The sequence below is a fragment of the Haliaeetus leucocephalus genome, unplaced genomic scaffold, assembly GCF_000737465.1.
Source record: "Haliaeetus leucocephalus isolate CR32 unplaced genomic scaffold, Haliaeetus_leucocephalus-4.0 Scaffold678, whole genome shotgun sequence".
In the NCBI taxonomy this organism is placed as follows: Eukaryota; Metazoa; Chordata; class Aves; order Accipitriformes; family Accipitridae; genus Haliaeetus; species Haliaeetus leucocephalus.
The window spans coordinates 3,463,086-3,483,056 of NW_010973114.1; the positions used below are offsets into that span (position 1 = coordinate 3,463,086).

At 53.2% G+C, this 19,971-nt stretch overlaps 1 protein-coding gene across 2 annotated transcripts in view; it reads right to left on the reverse strand.

Annotated features, from left to right (window-relative positions):
* NIN (ninein (GSK3B interacting protein)) overlaps positions 1-19,971 on the reverse strand; it is a 55,295-nt gene that overhangs the window by 31,629 nt on the left and 3,695 nt on the right. For both annotated transcript variants that reach the window (XM_010579773.1, XM_010579774.1), the window contains exons 2-7: positions 17,233-17,314; positions 9,633-9,802; positions 3,873-3,912; positions 2,247-2,437; positions 979-1,125; positions 96-263 (exon numbers count right to left, since the gene is read on the reverse strand). In XM_010579773.1, the coding sequence (XP_010578075.1) occupies positions 96-263; positions 979-1,125; positions 2,247-2,437; positions 3,873-3,912; positions 9,633-9,802; positions 17,233-17,314 (798 nt within the window). The remainder of the gene's footprint in view (positions 1-95; positions 264-978; positions 1,126-2,246; positions 2,438-3,872; positions 3,913-9,632; positions 9,803-17,232; positions 17,315-19,971) is intronic.

Consider the following 19,971-nt stretch of genomic DNA (forward strand, 5'->3'; position numbering starts at 1 on the left):
GGGTGAGGAAAAGTTCAGGACCCACACCCAGGGGAAAAAAAAAAAAAAAAAAAAAAAAAGGCAAATAAAAGGGGTGAGATGGAGCTGCTGGTTACCTTCAGGATCTCCTGGCTGTTTTCTATGCCCTCCTGGTGCCAGCAGTCGAGGATGCCCTCCACGCAGCCGTAGCCCATCCCATCATCCAGGCTGGAGAAGAGGCAGAATCCGATGGTGCTGGGCATGGCCGAGGGGGTGGTCGTGCGCCGCCCGCTTTCATCGAAGGACTGCCGAGAGAGGGGAGAGGGTACGACGGGGCACGGGCAGAGCCGGGCATCTGGCCACCTCGCGACGAGAAAGGCTTATAAATGTAATTTCGCTAAACAGTACTCTGGAGATTAAGGATTAAGGTCTGCTCTTCCTCACTGCCAAGCAAACACGCGGCAGGAGCGCTGCTGCTGACCTCGCGGCACTGCAGCGCAACCAGGCGCTTGGGATTTAAAATAAATCTGAGGGGGAACAGTTTCAGAGCTGTCCTCAATGCTCCAAAAGTGTTTTCCACCGTCCGTTTCTGGTTTTGAGCGTCACCTCCCCAAAAAAGGCTGCAGGGAACGTATGCACAGGTGCTTTTGCTACAGCCCTCAGCTTCCAGGCAAAGACAGGTAGTAGATTTCAAACTCTCTCTCAAAAATAAAAAAATAATTAGAGAAGAGATGCGAGACCTGCATGCCCACAGTCTCCAGCCCAGGCCACCGCTTCCCCCCTGCGTCCTGTTTACACCATTTACTTACTACACTTCACAGCTTACAAGAACCATCTCCAAGCCACGCTACTTTAAAGGGGAGCCATCTCCCCTTCACCGTGAGGGTGTTTGCTGCTTTATCCCCCTGCCCCGACAGGGACAAACGGGGAGGAAGAGGAGGAGACAGGCTAGGTGGGATTTGCTCAGCACTTCTCCCCCTCCTCCTGCTTTTAACCCCAGGATCCACCTCGGTTTCTCACCTGCATGGAGAGGTGTCGTTTCAGCTGCCTGTACGGAGTAGACGCCGAGGGTGTCAGTGACTTTCCGTTTTTAAACAAGCCGTAGAAGAAGTCCTCTACGCTCATGGTGCCATCTTGCTCCAGGTTATGGAGCACCTCTTCGAGCACCTGCAAGCAGCAAGGGATAGAAATCACATCTGCTATGGCCAAAAACAATCTGGCACAGCAGAAAACACCCTATTCCCAAGGCTCTACAAAAAAAAACCCCAAAAGAGTTACCTGCATCAGCCTAACACTGGTACAGCAACCTTCATACAGAAAATTAGAGCCACATACGCTATGAAAATCCTGCCTGTAAAAGCGTGTAAGCTCCTGGTCATCTTGGAGCCTCCATCTTGCGAGGCAGCGTGAAAACCCCTGGTTTCCTTCTGCTCTCGAGACAGGGTGACCTCAGGAATTCAGTGCAAGGTAGCGAGACAGATGCCAAAACCCCAGCAGCTTGTGAAGTGACCAGGCAAAAAACCATAGTAAGGCACTGCAAGGTTATAAGAAGTCTGTTTTATGCTTCAGGGCAGTCTGCTTTCTCAAAAGCAAGACCAACCTTATTAGGACCAGAGATGTTAAGATTAGTCCCTCACTATTTCTTTGTCTACAGTCTATTTTTTCCATTTTCTGCCTTGTTATCCTGAAAACATTTTGTTGCAAATGCTGCAAAGGAATACCTGCTCAGAAACACATTTTATGAAGGAAATGATTACAAGCCATGTTATTTTAAGATGCAAAACAGTCTGATTTTTTTATAAAACTAAATCCTAAACTGACAGGAGACTTTTTTTGCTAAAGAAATAATTTTCTTGTGGACTCTTCCTGGAGGACAGAAACTGCCTGCAGGCCTTCTCAAAGTCAAAAGCAACCATCTATGAATATTTTAACCCATATTCATTGTCTAGCTAGAAGATTTCTGGGATTAAGGAGACATGCTTGGAATCTAGGATATGCTTTTAAATTCCAGTTTACTCTGTGACTGCATGAGAAGACACGCACGCTATGGTGTCAGTAAGGCTGCCAGCTGCCTTCTACTAGAGCAGCCTCCCACATCTGATGGTTCGACACCAAGAAACTCGCTGGAAAGCTGCGAGCCGGAGCTGGAAACCGCTTTCCAAGCAGCGACCTGTTAACCAGCACTTGTGCTTCAGGCTTGCGGTCAACTGCAGGACAGACTTTGGGGGGGCCACGCTAAAACCCAGGCGCACGTGCTGGTGCGAGCGGGTCCGTACGCGGCCACTCACCTCCCCGGCCGCCGTTTGGAGCCCGTACTGCTCGCAAATGGAGACGAGCTTTTTGCGGTTCAGGTGGCCGTCCCTGGTGATGCCGAGGTGCTCGCAGACCTCCTGCAGTTTCTCCTCTATCCAGTCCGGGGTGGGCAGTGAGACGCTGGGGGAGGCGTTCAAGTCATCTGGGTTCCAGAAGCGCAGCTGCCCTGGAAACAGGGAGAAACTGCTCTGGTTTCTGCCCATCCACTGCACACGAGCAACCACCAGAAGACCCGGGCGTTCTACACATCACAGAAGACTCGCTGCTGCAGCGGGCAGAGCCGCCCTCCTTGCTCATCAGACCCCATGGGACCATTTGCCTTACCGCACCCTGCACAGAGCACTCTTGTAATTTTGGGGTACAGCTACCGGCACCAGCACGGCTATCAGACCCTACCAGAAGCAGCAGATCCTGCTCAGCATTCAAGTCGCACGTGCCACCACAGGCAAGGGAACCCCGCGTCCAGGTGCAGGGCGAGCTGAGGCTGGGACCGTGGCCAGGAGGATCTCTGGGGACGCGGATGAGTCCGATGGCCAACGTGGGCTGGCGGCCAGGGGAAGCGCAGCCCTCCCACCTCAGCCACTGGCATGGATGGAGAAGAGACCCTTCCTCTTCTGGGCAGTTATGGGATCAAGGGAGAGGCCTGAGCAAGTTGCATATCCACGTATACCTTGACCAGGCTGAGAACTTCGGTGGTTGCCTATCTTCATAAGTGTCACCCACCCGAGGTGGAGCCGCCTAAACTCCCATCCCCTTTGAATGTAAACTGTAGAGTATGTTTTGATGCAAGTACTTCCAAGCACCCCTTCAGGTGAAGAAAAAAAGACCAATGGCCTTCAGCTGAACACATTTCCTCTACCTCCAGCAAATGCCCGGAGTGCAGTCTCACCCAGCTGGAAACGCTCACTAGACACAAACCAGTCAGAGCTTGCTCAGCTGCAAGGCCATCTCCTTGCATCCGCTACCTCATCCTGGGGCTGGAAAAGTGGCTTTTGGAGAAGAAAAAAAAGTGGTCCCTTTGGATGGGGTAGGGGTTAGAGAGCAGCTGAAATACGGAAGAGGCGTTGAAGCAATTAAAAGCTGCATGGCTTAGTTATAAACGTATCTTTGCGTGCTGAGGGTTAGTGCCAAAGCCTGACGGTCACCCTGGGGGTCACCCCGCTCTCCCTTACTGGACAATTAGGAAACATTTAATGACTGGTCCGTGCTGACATCTAGTGCCTACCGTGCTCCACTACAGCCAGCAGCCCCCAGGGCCAGAGCAGGGACCAGGACCAGCCCCGGTGGCTGCTCTGGGGATGCTGAGGCCAGGGAGACTGGGAGCACTGGCAGCAGGGCAGCTTCTGCACTGGGCAGGAGGGAGAAAAGAGGGCAGAGAGGGTAAGGCACAAGACTCTGCCCTCCAAGGAGCCCCACTTTAGCTTTCATTCCCAGCTCGGGGCTTGCTTGCCCCACGTGCACCTTCCTGAGCTCTGCACCACGCCAGGCTGGGACTGCTCAGCACACCCAGCTGGCCTGAGACCGTCTTAGCGTGCTCCTCCGATTCGTCTTCAAAGGCAAAAAAAGAATAAGCACATACAAGTGCTGCTGTTTGCTCTTACCCTCGGCCTCGTACTCCTCGCTGTCTCGCGTCTTCCAGCGCTGGGGAGAAAATAAAAGGTTCCCGAGTTATTACTATTGCAAGACCTCACCTGTATGAAAGAGACTCCATGATCAGCATCAAACAAGCTACACGGCTCCAGCGATGCCGCCAGGCTTTCATCTCCCTGCTCCCCGCGGGCTGGGCTGGCAATCCACAGCTCTTTGATGCTGCCCGTTTCTGGCAGGCAAGGTGCTTCGGTGGGGATAAACCACCGCTGCAGCAAAAGACGCCTAAAACACTGCAAATGACCCACGAAAGGTGGCAGACAACAGTCTGGCAGGTTGATGGGGAGGGAGGGAGAGAGTTGCCCTCCAAACAAACCGTGCTGCTTGTCTTAGAGGTATGGATGGTCAAGATGAGGATGCAGGGAAGATCATGGGCTGCATATAGCCACCACCCGAGTTTGGGTTATCCTTTCCTTCCAGCACCCTATTTTCCCATTGCAGAACACCTACCCGCAGCCCACATGGATCTTGCACGCAGCCAGCCTGCAAGCTGGGACATGAGCACAGCACACCGCGTCTTGAGCATCCCCATCACGGGTAGCCCTTGGAAGAAACTCGCACGGCACAACCCCATCCCACAGCCCAGCTCCCCTCTGCACGTCACCCGTGCCAGTTGCAGAGCCCCGGTATCCCCAGCACCAGGGAACACGCATCCACGACAGGTAATTAAGCCGCAACGAACCCACGAGCGCGATGGGGACATCTGCTTCCAGAGCACGTGCGATCTGGGAAATGAAGCTCTTGCTGCTTTACGCTTTCCCTTTTGACAAGGAGCACCCATCTGCCTGCAGAGCTCGAGGGCCAGCAGCCTGCGCTCAGCCAAGCCTGCTCCAAAATACCTCCACTAACTGTAGCTCCAGGTCAAGAGATGGAGCCGTGCTGCCAACACACTTTCCGCCAAGCTAGCTAGAGAAAAAAAAACCAACAAACATACTCTTTGCTGGTTTTAAGCCACCCCACTTCCTCTGTGGCAATATCGCATCAGCACAGGTGGCACCAGGAGCAGGGCAGAAGTACATTGTTTAAAATGATTTCCCCATGTACTACACGTTGTCTTGTCTCTACCACCCTTGTACCAGCCGAGGGTATTTACTCACACGTGATGCTCAGGGATATTAACTTCTGGTTTAGCAGCAGCATCGGCAGATGTTACTTCTCCACCATTACAAGTGGGTACTTCTGCGTGCATGTGACTGATGGATTTGAAGTCAAAGTCACCCAGGACATAAAGAGCCTCTAAATCATCATATAAAAGTTCAACACGTCTCATTCAGATTACAGCTAAAAGCCATTAATCTACAACGTTACCATGGAAACTGGATTAGGTCACTGGACTTTTTTTAGCTCTGCTGCTTGCTCCCGTTTCATCTGCTGGACCAGGCAAGGGCCATTCGCTGCTGCCGCAGCATCTCGACGCACCCCTCGGCTTTTGGGGGGGCAGCCACAGGGTTGGAATCGGGAAGAGCCTCGGATGGAGAGGGGGGCTTAACCTTTGCTTTTCCCAGGCAGGCTTCAGGCAGAAATCAGCCTGGCAGAGGCAGGAGGTCACAGGCAGGCTGGAACCTGCAACTCTGCTGGATATTCTGGACAAAGCCAAGGACATATATGTTCTATATAATAGAAAGCTGTGGGTTTTGGCCCAAAAAAGTGCTGTTCTGCTAGTACCACCATCGAGGTGTTAATGTGGCAGATTGCTGGTTTGCCTGATAAACCATCAGGGCGAGCACACAAAAAGCAGGAGCTGAGGCAACAGGTACCGTCAAATTACCGGCTGCAAAGGCAGAAAACAGCCCACGTTCCCAAAAACGCATGAGCTGACACCATCCCAGCCCGTAACTGCCTGTGCATACGCAACGGCCAACTTTGTGCTGACAGAAGGCATCTCTGGGTGCCAGACAGAGCTACCACCCTGCAGCCACTCGTCTTTGGCCTTTGGGGGTGGGCACCGAGGGGAATCTGGGCAGTGATGCTCAGAAGGGGGGATCGATCCATTGCTGCGTCCAAGTCTTTTTGTGTAAGCAACATACATATTTTTATACAGAATCAGACCTAAACCGTTTAGCACCAGCCTCTCTCACTTCAAGGACTTGCCTCAAAACCAAGAACCCCCAAACCACAGCACACAGTAACTCTGTAAATACCAACAACCCAAAGAAGCTGAAAATAGCGGGCGGGGGGGGGGGGCTGCAGGCTGGAAACTCACTGCCACCGACCCCGGGGAGCTCGTGTGACCTCCCTCGCCGTGCCGGGACCCCGCTGGGGAGGGCAAGGGGGTCCCTTTGTGTGGTGGGGGCTTGGGGTCAGCCACCGCCGATGGGAGGACAAAGCGGGGGGGGCCGGTGCATCCCGATGTCAGGCACGGCATTGTTTCCCCCCGGTGCTACAGCTGGATGCGGGTCACACGCATCGGCGGGCTGCGTGCGGGAGCGGAGGAGATCCCAGGAATGCATTATTATTATTTGGGCAGAGCGCGTGCTTGGCCGGGCTGAGGAGCAGATGGCCGAGGCTTTCAATGCTCGCCGCCCTCCAGCTCGGGGCTCGGGCGAGCATCTGCAGCCTGTGCCGTTTGCTCGTGGTGGCCTCTCCCCATAATAAGGCAGCAACCTCTCCCCCCCTGCCATCTGCTTCAGCAAGACGGACCTTTGTTCTCTGCCAGAATATATTGCTAATTAAAATGATGATCAGGAGCGCACGCTGAGCCTGTTCTCCTTTGCACGCGGCAAGGTGAGCCTTCGCACCAAGGCTGACGGCCCCCATTTTTCCCTCCCTGCGCGCTCGCCCAGAGATCAGCTCCCTGGTCTGAGCAGCCGGAGCAGAGACCCCTGAAAGGTGACGGCAAATCTCCACAACCCGCTTTGCAAATTGTCTTCAGCTGCAAAGCACCGAGATCGCATCAATAATGTGCTTTTGCAGGGAGCAAGTGCTATCCTGAGCTGTTATTGGCAGATCCTGGCCTTACGGGACAGTTGCGCTTTGGGAGCCTCACATTTGTACATCGCGGACCTGAAGACAAAGAGTTTCAACCTGACTCTCCCAGAAGGTTTTGCTCGGAGAGGCCATGCCATGCTGGAAACCAGTCTATGTAGAAGCAAACATAGAGATGTCTGGGGAGCGAGTGGCTTCGGCGGGCACTGAAGGGACAGAGCTGGGACACGACAGCGATTTCTACAACCTGCAAGAGGAGGGACCTTTCCCAGAGCAGAGCCAGCAGCTGGGGAAGGGGAGATGACAGACGCCCTACGCTGAGGTTTGAAAGTCAGCATGGCCTTAAGACTGGCCACATCTGGCTGTGTAGCCAGTGGTTTGCTGCTGGGAACCCATGAGCCAAAGGATGCTGCTGCCCTACCACCACCTTGGGCTTGGTAGCCCATGGCCACCAAACCTGCTCCCCATCCCAACCCTGCACCACCACCATTGCGCAGATCACCCTCAGGTGTAACGCAAGGTAAAAAGGAAACAAAAGCAAGGTCACAGAGCTTCCCAAGCCCACCAAGCCCCATCATCTGTATCAAGAGTTTAGGACAAAGAAGCTCAAGCGGCAGCCGGGGCCGGAGATGCGCAGCTTTTACCACTGCAAGCTTTCACGCTGCATTTCTAGGTGCTTTCGTGGTTGCAGCTCCATTAGCACCACATCCATAAAGCTGCCAGAGCCACTCGTTTCTCATCACCCATTAGCCTAGTAGCATCCACGGGGACAAACTCACGCGGGTCAGAGAGAACCTCGGGATCCCTACACCACCCCCTGCTCACGGCAAGGTCAACGCTGAATTCTGACCCAGCCGCTCATGACTTTGTCCAGCGGCACCTGGAAAGCCACTGGGAATGCAGGTCATGGAGCTTCTCTGGGCAGCCGATCCCACGCACAGACCAGCCCTCCAGCCTCTCCTCTCATGTTTACAGAGACGAGAAGGGGAAGGAAGCCTCTCAGACAGAGCCTGAGCCTTTTTAATTGGCACCGGTTGAAAGAAAGCACCAATTAAGCCACACTGCCCCAGTTCTCAGGCCAGCAAAACACCCTGGGCTGGAGGGAGGCTTGCGGAGCACAGGCAGCCGCGTGTTTATATGCGCAGCAGGAGAAAAAACTGGGCAAAGGCTGTTAGTTGTGCTGCACCCCAAGAAATCAATGCATCAGGAGTCTCCAACGCTGCCCAGAGTTTCAGCCCTGGGAGCCCCTGCAATACCTTCAAGCAACTAATTTCTATGCATACCAAGAGGATCTTCTTTTAGTGACAAGATAGTAATGCTGATAAAGATGAAAAAAAGGGGGATTTTACAAACTTCTCCTGATCTTTGCTCAAGTTGTGAGAATTAACCGTCCCATCCACCCCAAAAGGTGCAACAAGAGTTCCCACCAGGAGACTAATTCAGCCAACAAGGAGCACAGCATGGTTACGTACCAGTTGAGTTAACTGACCGACCTTGTTAACAGACTAGCCTTTTACACCTCCTTGACAGCTAAAACAGAGGAGTAAGATTAGAGTGGCCTTTTCCATCAAGGGCATCGCTTCCCTGGGGGTTGTGGGCAGATTAACATTGATTTCAAAGTCAGGGCAGCCCATGTGGCCAGCACCAGGAGACGGATGAGCATCCCCATGGCAGTGAGCAAAGGTTACCAAGAACAGGGTAAAGAAGCTGGTTCTGGTGGCAAAGCTTTTCTTTGATTTTTTTTTAATTTATTTTTAAGCTCAGCTGCATAGGAATAACACTGGAAAGTGGAAATTTTTCCCTTGCTTCTCCTGCAGAGGTGGCTGCAGAGCCCCCCCACCTCTAGGAAAACACAAGTGAAGCCAGGAGACTGAGGAGGGGAGAAAGCAGCAGCGTTCCTCCTTCCCACTGGAAAACTCCTACCACGCGCTCCGGAACATGCAACACTGAATCAACAATACTTGGCAAACTGGAGCAGGCTGGAAGGAGCCCAGCTCCAGGGAAATGCTGCTGTGGCCGTACACTAACGCACGCCACCAAACCCAACCACTCTTCACCTTTTGCTTTTCTGTTCTGGAGAAGCAAGAGGAGACTCTGGGGTTGAAAGCACTAGCACAAAAAGAGCCACAAATTTGGATCACAAAATGAGGGGGGGAGAAAACAAAACAACTGGATTTTTGAGCAAGCATGGGGGCTGCCAAAAGCGATGTCGCTCCCGGGGCGGTCGGCCTTTTGCTTTGGTGCAGGAGCACGCAAGCTTTTTGCCGGGCAAATAAAAAGAAGAAGACTGAAAGGAGAAGCTGATGGCTCTGGATTTAGGGCACCATCCCAAGGCAGCTGCCTGCTGCGGAGCTCTGCCGCTCGCCATCCCTCTTCCCCATCCCCTCTACTGGAGAGCGCCGGAGCCACGGCCGGGTTTTTTGCTAATAGATGAGGACGTGCTCCTTCTGCTCGCTTTAGCTCCCGGCCCACACTTCGTTAGCCACGGAGGCAGCGTTACAGCCCTCGCTTAATTGCTGGCCCGCGCCGCAGCCAGAGGCACGGGGAGGCCAACGGCATCGGCACCCGGTGCCCATCACCATGCGAGCCCGGCTCCTCCCCGGCTTCCCACGGCAGCGGGACGGGGAATTTGGGGCTGGAGCAAGGGAGGTGGCCGCTTGGCATGGCTGATCGCTGGGGACCGGCGAGGAGGGCAACCGTCGCCTTTGCTGGAAGAGCCCCAAGGACACATCCGAAGGAATTTAGGATGTCTGGGGGTGACGAGCCCACCCCAGCCCCTCCCCGCTCACCTCCTCGCAGCCGCTGGAGGCGATGCGCGGGGGACACGCTTCTTCGCTCAGCGGCTCGATGACGGTCACCTCGGCAAAGTCCTCCACCGACTCCTGGAACTCCGGCAGGGACCGCCGGCCGTAGCGTTTGCCGCCTTTGATGTACTTGGGCTGCGCTTCTGGGGAAGAATCTGTGAAATTCAAGAACAAAGCTCATCGGTAACATGATTTTTTACAGATCCGGCTCCCGGGTCACAGCACACAGGGCTGGTTCGGTTGCAGCATTTCAAGCACTGAATTGCCACCACTGTTCCCCCTGGGTAAGGCACCAGCGGCTGCTCCTTTCCAGGACCACTACCCTCACCGTGGCATCAGGCCTGATGGGTTGGAATTGGTCCTGCTCAAAAAAAAAAAAAAAAACAAAACCAAACAAACGCTGTCAAAAAGTGGAATCAGGGCTCTATCCTCCTCACCCTTCCCAAGTCCCAGATCAAGTTTTCTCCATTAACAGGATGGGGAAAATAACCCTCAACCTTGCAAATAGCTTCAGATGGAAAGCCCATTAGGTCTCTCCTCCTTGTGCTAATCTTTATTACCGGCGATGGGCAGGTTTAAATAGGAACAGTGTTGCACATGGGCAGCTCAAGTCTCCAGATTACGCAGACACCTGGGCGACCACCACTGCTTTTGGTGGATTTAAATCACAGTTTCAATAAAAGCGTGAAAACAACTGGGTGACTGGAAAAAAATTGGGCGAGTTTGGAGGCGAACGTCTCCTGGGGGCCGACACAAGCAGCTGATCCGGGCGACAGCGGGGCAGGTCCCAGCTTGTGCTGTGCAACTAATGCCAACTGCAAGATCTAAATAACCCTTTGGAGTCATCATCTAATTACAGGGGGCTCCGCTCGCATTCCCCGGCTCCAGCTTCCCGCAGCAAGCTCCTGCCTTCGGGGACTGAATTATCTGGGAGCCTTCACGGACAGGGATCAAAACAAAAAATAAATAAGCACGTTTTGGGCTATTTTCAGTGAGAATCATCCGACGTCTGGAGCAGGGGGCAAATTAAATGGAGGACCAAATTAACCAGGGATTCAATTAGGGAAAGGCTCTCCACCACGCTTTGTTTTAGTGTTTGCTAACCTTACTGTCGAAACCCCCCAGGACTTGATCATCTTTATTTTCTGCCACTTGCAGCGCACCAAGGCAGTGGCAAGAGCAGCAGCTTTTTAAAATTTTATTTGCAGAGCGCTCTGGTACAAAATAAATGCAAGAGTGCAATACTAATAAGGAGCAGGGAAGCTGTTCAATCATTGACAAATGGTCTCTAAACCCCCCCTGCCCAAATGCCTCCTTGGATAATATTCCTTTAGATATGGAAGAAGGCTTCAAGCTTGTTAGAGGAAAAATATTCTGCAACTTAGCTATGCAATGAATTATAAAATACACAGGACTAGGAGTCCTTTGATTCCTCCAGCCTTGCACTCCATCCATCCATATTGCAGCTCTAGGGAACAAACCCAGCGCCCGTGTTTGAACAAGGCCATTTTAACAAGATTTGCTGCAGCTGGGACTCGCACATGAAAGTTGTGTGATGAAGTGCGCCGATAGAAAAATCGCAATGAGACAGGCTGATTAAGTAAGAGCCCGAGAACAAAAGCAAACCTTATCACTCCTATTAAAGCCTGCCCGGTGGTGAACAATCTCCATCGAGCAGCTCTCTCTGAAATGCTAATATTTGTGGCTACTCATTCACCCATTTATTTTCTCCCTGCCATCTCCCCGCCCTTGCAGAAGAGGGCTGGGGGGGGCTTTATTTTTTTTTTTTTTTGAGAAATAATCTTTCCTCCTCTAAGACAGAAACGCACCTCCATGCCCATCTGTCTTTCGAAAGATGTGGGGGGGGGAAGAAGCAGTCATTTAGCAATAATGAAGCTATGGTTAAACTTCTGTCTGGATTTCCCAATGCTCAGAAGAGTCCTGTTTCCACTCCCCCACCCCAACAGCATGTTTAACCACTGCTGCAGCTCAAAATCCAGCTGTATATAGAATTAAAGTTGCCTTCACACCGTGCCACCCTGCAAGCGCTTTAACAGCAAGCGGGGAAATGGGAGCTTCTCCCCACTTTTGTATTTTAAGCATTTGGAGGCTGGCAACTGACTTTTCTCTCCTCTTTGGTCTGAGCAACCGGGTGTGCTTGTTTTGCTTTTGCAATTAAAAAACTGTGAAGCCTGAGAACGTCCCTGGGAGGGAAAGGTGACCCTTGACAGTTTGACAAGTGCAGAAAGTTTGCTCCTGCCTCACAAAGCTCCGACTTTGAAATAGGCTGTCCCTGAGCCCAGCTCCCGAGGGGATCCCAGCTCAAGCACCCCGAAATCCCATTTCCAGAGCCAGCGTGCTTTCGTTAACGCTGGTTACAGCTCTTCCCCCGCAAGCCCCCGTGCCGTTGGCTGCCAGGCGCACGGTGCAGGATAAAGCCCTTGTGTTACGGGGCCACGGGCATCGCACCGGCGTAAGGGACCGCATCCTGCGGCCCCATCCCTGGGAGCACAGACCTGTCTCCTTTGCAGAAAGCCCCACGCACCATTATCTCTGGACTGGGTATGCGTGGATACCTCCCATACGTGCAGCATCCTCTAAGGGCCTCTGCCCTCCGGCTTTCCCAACCCAAACCCCCAGCGCAGCAGCCAGTGCCCTCGACGCTCCCACCACCCCCAGTATTTAGGGAAAGCTGAGCACGCATGCCAGCAAAAAGCAGCAACCTGTGCTCCCCGAATGCGGAAAATTCACTGACAAGCTGAGCGGAGTTTCTCGTTTCCAGCCAAAACTGATGAGGAGGGATGGAAATAGCCGCTCAGTCCACACGTGCTTTCAAAGGCACAGGAGAAAACAGGAGGGAGATGTCAAAAATCGATGCTTTCAGTGAGGCAGATGCCATGAGACAGCCCTGCATGCTATTTATCCCAAACACTATAAAATATACCCCTGTACTGAACACCGAGGGGAGGCTGCTTGTGCTCGAGTCTGACCCCGGTACCCCCCCTTCTGCAACCAGCAGCAAGGCGAGATGCTGCTCCTCATAGACCCTCGCTATTGTGTGGCTGACAAGCTGCCAAGAAAAGGAAAAAAAAAAAGAGAATAAGAAAATAGGTCGAACCCTCCCTGCTTCCTACAGCCCTCGGCAACATGCGGGCTTAGTAAAACACACACTCCGGAGCTGGTGCCTAATTAGACACTGGGGTCTGATCTGCCCCCCTGAACTGCCCCCGGGGCTGGGGGTGAGAGCAGGAGCCGTCAAGAGAGCAAGCCTCTCGCCTCCCTGTCCGACTGCCTGGGGTGGGTTTGTAGCCCCCAAAGTGCCCCCTGAAAAAGAAAAAAACACAACCCAACAACAAAACCCTAAATCTGTATTTCACAAGAACCCCCCCTGATTTAAGCACTGCAGACAGAAGCCATCAATTCCCTGGCTCGCTCCCCCCCTCCTCATCCATCTCGGCAGTTAAACGTCTCCATGGTTAGAGATTTACACTTGATTTTCTGCCTTTCTGCGCTAGATAAGTCATTTCAAAATCCTGCTCTGCCCTCAGACGCTTGGGGAGGAGGCGGGGGGGGCTCCCCTTGATGGCAAGCAGCATTTTCCTGGGCCCAGCATCAAAGCCAGCGAGCGCAGACAAAAGGGGTTTTAGAGGAGGGACACCCTCGCCCCGCCAGCCCATCGTGTAGAGGTGAAATTAATTTCTTTGCCACTTAAGATTTGGAAGGGAGGGATCCTCCTCGCGGCGGCAGACAGCCTACCGCTGGGAAAAGCCCATCACAGCTAGAATCTGCTAAATCCTAATCCCCCCCCGAGACACCAGGTACTGCCTAAACTCCTCTTAGTCCTTATTTCACTCTTAGTCCCTATTTCGTACTTTGGCTCAGCAACGGAGGTGGAGAGGAGCGGTGGCTGGGTCACCCCAGCCCAAAAATCAACGCATTTTGGCCCAGAGGCATCATCTGTGCTTAAGTCACCCCTGTGCGGACGGCAGCACCGGTTTTATACCTGTCCCCCCCCAGGTCTGCTTGCGGAGCCAGACCTTTGCAACCTGCGCGAGCAACCTTTCCCCCACGGGTGGGATTCCTGCAAGGGCATCATCCCCACCAGCTCCTCTTCAGGAGGGCAGCTCTGTTGTCTCCATGCACTGGGAAGTAAAAACAAAACAAAAAAAAACCACCAAAAAAACCCAACAGCCCCTCATGACCACAGGGAGGATGGCGTCAAGCTGCTCTTTAATTTGTCCTGGGTGTTCCCGTAATCCTGCACTCCACCCCGGTAATCCCTCCCTATCCAGGCTTCCAACGCACAGAGCTGACTTTTTATTTGCCATAATGGGGAAGAAAAAAAGCCTGATTATTTTTTTTCCTCCCCTAATCACCCATATAACTGATTTTTTTCCTTCCCCCCCACCCCTTATATCTATTTTATTGTCCCCAGACACCCCCTCACTGCTAGAGTGACCCATGGACAAAGAGCACCAGTGGCAGCAGCACCCAGTCCAGGTCCCACGGGGCTCCCAGCAGCATCTCTCCAGACCACCAAACCCCGGTAATTCAGGCTGCAATTTATCCGCACGCACCACCTTTGTCAGGCAGCTCCGCAAAGGTCCGAAGTGCTGCTGGGGGTGACGGGTCTCCCTGGCAGTCACACTCCTGCTTGCAGAAGCTAAAATCACCACTACTTTAAGACACATTCAGGCCTTTTTCTGCTTTTCCCAGAGTCTCCCCCATTCCTCTGCCCAACCACTTCACTTCTCGACAGAGCTGGGGTTTTGCCCGGCTGGCTGATGCTCTGGTTTGCAGCTGGGTCTGTATCCCCACACCAATGTCCTTGAGGGGACAGAGCTGATGACAGCAGCGCTGGGAACCCTGCCTGCCTTAGTTTGCAGGGCTGCTTCCCAGGCAAAGTGCCTGCAGCACGCCAGGACCATCCTCCCCGCCAGTCTTCCCTTCCAAAAGGGAATCTAACTTCTTTGCCAAAAAAAAATATATCTATATATATATAGATATATCAGCTGTTTTCTGCAAGCCTGAGTGCCTCTCCCACTTGCTGCTTGCCCCCCAAAACCAGGGAAACCCCATCAGCTGCTTCTGCAGGAACTGCTTTTGCATCCTGCAGCAGTTTTGGTTCCTCGTCCCCAGCCCGTGGGTCCCGCCGTGACCCCAGCGGCCGCCCCATCACCCACGGGCTCCTTGTACCAAGCCATCCTCCCCGAGCTGGGCTGCGCTGCACCCATGGGGACAAGGATGCTGTCCCCTGCCGGGTCCCCCCAGCCGCATCGCACGGGGGTGTCTGGGGGCTGCAGGGGAGCAGCTGGTTCGGAGAGCGAAAAGCCAAGCCCTCCGGCTGCTGGCAGACCCAAGGGACCTTCCCATCGCCCAGGTCCTTGGGTAAAACCACAACATCAAGGCACACGGCCGCTCCTTGCGGAACAAACTCTGCGGATGCAGCAAACAGCCTTAAAATCCGTGCCTTCCCCACCACCCCCAAATTAAATTTTCATTTAAATGATACGATTTGGAGCTCTTAACTCAATTTTTCCCGAGCCCGGGGCAGGCTGTAACACCAGCATTTCCACAGTCACTGACAGCTTGACACCAACAGCGCGAAGCAGCTTGTTCTCCCAATCTCAAGTTTGATCTAAATTAAAAGAAGCAAAGACTTTGGCGTTAACCAACCTGTCAAAATGCATTAAAAATAAATGTCTCCCAGGCCTGCCTGGCGCAGGCTGCCTACCTGCGCCGCGTGCCCTTTGATTACCTGCCTTGCAAAACCCAGCTGACAAACGTGTCCCCAAGGAGGGCTCTCAGACTCCAGTGCAGCCTCTTGCCGGCTGCATTTGTAATTTCCCCTGCGATAACCCCAAATTTAGCCCTTTCTAGAAGATTTATTTATATTTAAATCAAACCGGAGCTTCTCAGCCATATGATTCCCCAACAAATGCAGAGCACCGGATTAGTTCTGGTTCGCTGGGGTGCCGGGGCTGCCTCCCATTCTGTGCCAGCTCCTTTCCGAGGGACTGGAAGGGATCGCAGCAGATCCGACCCCTCGCCAGGCACCAGTGAGGCTCCCTCCTCGCTCCCGAGCGCCCACCGACCTGCGTCGGGAAATAGCGTTAAGGGATGCTAGCTGCAAGAGCTGTCATCGCCCATCTCCCTCTAAGCATTAAGAGCTTTGGAAACGAGGGGTGGAAAATAAAAATAATCCATCAATTGCATCTCTTGGGCCCTGCGGTTTTTGCAGCCTATTTAAGGGGGAAATTTGTAATTTTACTGCGCTCTCAAGCACGGGATGCTCCAGCTGAGATTGATGCTCCAGGAGAGGAAACCTGGAGTTTCCCTCTCCCCTCCTTGCTAAGCTGTTTTTTCCTTCGGGGATTTCACGTCCCTGCTGCTCCGAAGGCAGGATTAGGGATTTACATACAGGTGTGACACCAGGCAGACCTCAACCCCCCCCCGGCTCCAGCTGGAGCTGCAGGGGCTCAGCCCTCACCCCGGCCCCACACCTCCCCAGTGCTCCCAGCACCACCAGCCCCTTGTGCACGGGGAGGTGGTGGGAAGGGGGGGGGCACACCAAAGCTGTGACCCTTTTTCCTGCTGAGGGTCTAAAAAGATGCATTTTCAAGGCATGCTGAAACAAAGCAAGGAAAAACCAGGACGGTGGGGACTTTGCAGCACCCGCCACTTTCTCCAACCAGCCCCAACCTGGTTTGTCAGAGGGCTCGTCTTGCTCAGGAACACCTTTGGGCCAGACTGGCTGTCCCCTGGGAGAAATACAGACACCTCGAAGTAGCTTCCGACAGGACCGAGCTCACCCCACTCATCTCAGACACAAGGAAATAGAATGGACTTTAAAAAAAAAAATTAAAATCAGTGCTAGACAGGAGGAGTATTTCCATGTCCAGCAGCCCATCTCCAGGAGGAGCTCTTGCAGACAGCTTCTCGTTATAACCTTCACAAAAACAGAGTAGCATCCAAAGCCAGCACAGGTTTTCGGTAAGGCACTGCTGTCCCCCCGAGACAGATCCCACCACTGGCTGGAGCGGAGGGTCCCCTGAGGCAGAGCTCACAAACCCTCCTGCCAGGCTGGGGTCACACCACCTCAGAGCCAAAATACTCGAGTGGAGGGCAAGGGGATGTGCCAACCCCAGCCGGGAAAAAAGCAGCAGCAGCATTAAAGCAGCCATTTGATTGCCTGCCCATAACTATCTGCTGCAGCTGGAGAGCTCCTAATGCTTCTGGTGGCCAGGGATGCTTTGTGGGATGGAGAGATCTCAGCCCATTTAGCAGCCATGGGATGTCTTGAGCTTCTGAAGTGCTGTTAGCTGTCTACACGCAGACATCACGTGCCTCTCCGGGCATTTAGATCATGGTAATGGGATATAAATATCTAATAGCTCAGAAAACGCTTTTGTACAAGGCTCCACAACAGACCTTAACTCCCCCTTCTCCCTAGGTCAGGGTGTTCTGCTTGGATGCCCAATCTCAGCACCTAAAAAGCACTTTCTCTTTTAAATCCCTCTGTGAGAGCCACCCACGTCTGCTTTGCCAAAGAAAATGTACTGGTTTAGATAATTTCAGTATTTACCTGGTTCTTGGAAGTGTTCTTCATTTGACAAGGTTCTGGATAAGATGAGGATAAGTGCTTCTTTAAATTGATCAAAGTGGACCTGTGGAAGAAAGGAAGAAAGGAGGATATCAACTGGTGCCAATAATTAACTATCAGGCCAACAATCCAGCAGGAGGATGGGGAGCAATGCAAATCACTCAGACCACCACACTGAAACAGGAGCACGCCTGTGTCCGCCGACGACCTCGGCGAGGGGCACGAACGAACCTCGGCTTGTTCGGTCTTGGGGCCTGGAGAAATGGCAGCAAGCAATGTGAAGACACAGCAAACATCTCTGAGCACGTGGAAAAAATGATTGCTATCACAGAATGACTCAAAGCCACTGCTTTAACGCATTGGGTGGGGTTTTCCATCAAGCGAGAAGCCGAAACAACATGTCCAGAGGACCAGGGAGCATCTCCATCGCTTGAGATGACGTGGCCAGAGTCAGTGGCTCCTACAGCGAGATACCAGTCCTGACCAGTGACGAGATACTGGTTGTGGAAACGCTCCACTGCCCTAACCAAGCTTCAGAAAACACTTTCCAAAGCGGATGGCAGAAAGGCGCACCCTTTCCAGGGCACCCCTGCCCTGGCTCCTGCCTGCTGCAGCTCCGCGAGGGCTGGACTGGAAGTACCAGGTCTGGATTGTGGCTGTAGGAAAAACAAGGAGGGATGACAAGAAGGGTTTTTTTCCTCCCCCACTCTTCCATCTGCGTCTTCCTGGAAAGCCTCCTGCCTCACCGCCACGAACAGTTGCAAAGGGGCTACAGCATCCTTCGCAGCCGCGCTGGGGAATGTCAGCAATTCCAGCCGTGGGGGACGGAAACCCAGGGACAGCTGGGGAAGCTATTTGACATGGGTCAGTGGTGAGGCAGAGCTGCCTGCTACGATTTCTTTTGGCTAAATAAATCTTAGGAGAATTTTTAGCATTGAACAAGAGACTTTGTATTTAAAGAACCCACCGAGGTTGCTCTCGCTGGCAGAGTCGATTGCTGCAAATCGGGCACAAAGGGCAGGAGCTGCAGCCAGAGGGGATTTTAACCCCGCTGGGGGAGGCAGAAGCGGCAAAGTCCGAGTCTGAAGTTCGCCAGCTTGTTCTCGCAGTCGAGCCAGCCCCCCCCAAAAAAAAAACCAACATGCTCCCAGGCAGGCAGGGGACGACAGTGGAGCTGGGGGCTCAGCCACGGGCCCCCCGTGCAGGGGAGCACCTCACACTGCAGCTCAGGCAGTGCAAGTCACGCCTGTGGTTTTAAACACAGGCTCCCTGAGTAATTAAACAGTTAGAAATATGTTCAGCAAAGAAACTTGTCAGGGGTGCCTTCATCTGAATACTAATTGCTGCCATTCATTTCCAAACACCGGTGTACTTCAAAAGGACAGTTTACAGAGATAGGAGAATTTGCCTGATTAAAAAAACTTGACATTTAGACTAAATGAGGATGAATAAAAGATGAGGGTGTTCAAATAACAGGTCCCCTCCCCATGGGATCTTCTCAGGAAGGGAACGGTGACAACAGCCAGAGGGACAGACAGAGCCGGTCCGTCGGACGGGTGCTGGGGCCGGGTTCAGATGGGACCTCATGGCACCAAGAAAATAAAATAAAAATCACTTGGCATCACTCATGCAAACAGACCAAATAAGGTGGCAGAGTAAAACCACTTGGGCAGGTGTGGAGAGCACCACTGACATGTAACCTGCTCTGCCTAACGAGCCCCGTAACTCAGGTTTGCCAAGAAGCGCTAACGAAGGGGAGGAAGGAAGAAGAGACCCGAGCCCTCGCTGCCGCAGCTGCGTGCGGGACAGATGGCTCCGGCATCGAGACCGCAGAGCAATTTTACCATGACCACGATGTCCAAAGAAGCCCACGGAAGATTAGGGTGCAGGGCAGGAGGTGGCCATTCTCCAGCCTCCTGTGCCAGCACTGTAGCCGGCTGCACAGTAGGAAAATTTAAAGTGCAAATCAGCAGCAGAGAGAGATGACAGCGGGTGCCTGTGCAGGCTCAGAGGGGTCCCGCAATGCCTTCCGAGTGGCAGCACCCAACTCTGTAGAGGTAGCCCAAGCTGGTGGGGGGGGGACGGACGGACGGACACATTTTTCTTCAGGAAAACCTCTGGCCCATCCTATAACCAGGAAAAAAAGTATCTGTTTGTGGTGCACATTTGACCTTGGATGCTGCATGTCTGTACCCAGAGCACTTAAAGAGTTAGAAAAATGCAACTGTTAAAATTAAGCTGTGCTCAAGTAGAAGCCAGGCAAGGCAGCCTGTGGGACAGCAAAGCCTCAAACGCTACAATATCTTATAAAGACAGCAATCCTTTGCCACTGCTCCCCAGCAAAGTCCTCGCTCTACATCCCCACCCAATTTAAATGCCAATGTGCGTGCAGGGGAGGATGTGCATCCCCAGGAGATACGGTCTAGGCAATGCCCACATCACGAAGCACCCCACACCCCTGTGCTCGGTACCTGCACACCTCCAGCATCCATGTGCTGTCACGGAGGGCCACAATCCTGCCTGGAAAACCCGTGCCAGGGAGGCTGTGGGCTTCCCACGAGTGCACGGAGCACTTCCAGGGATGCGACAGCCCACGTGGGCAGGCACAAGTCTGCAGCAATAGCCTTTGGTTTTTGCTCACAGAACATTTCCAGCAAAAGGACTGGCCTGGACAGCCCTGGGGAGGAGAGCACTGACTGCAGCAGCGTTGCACAAAGCACC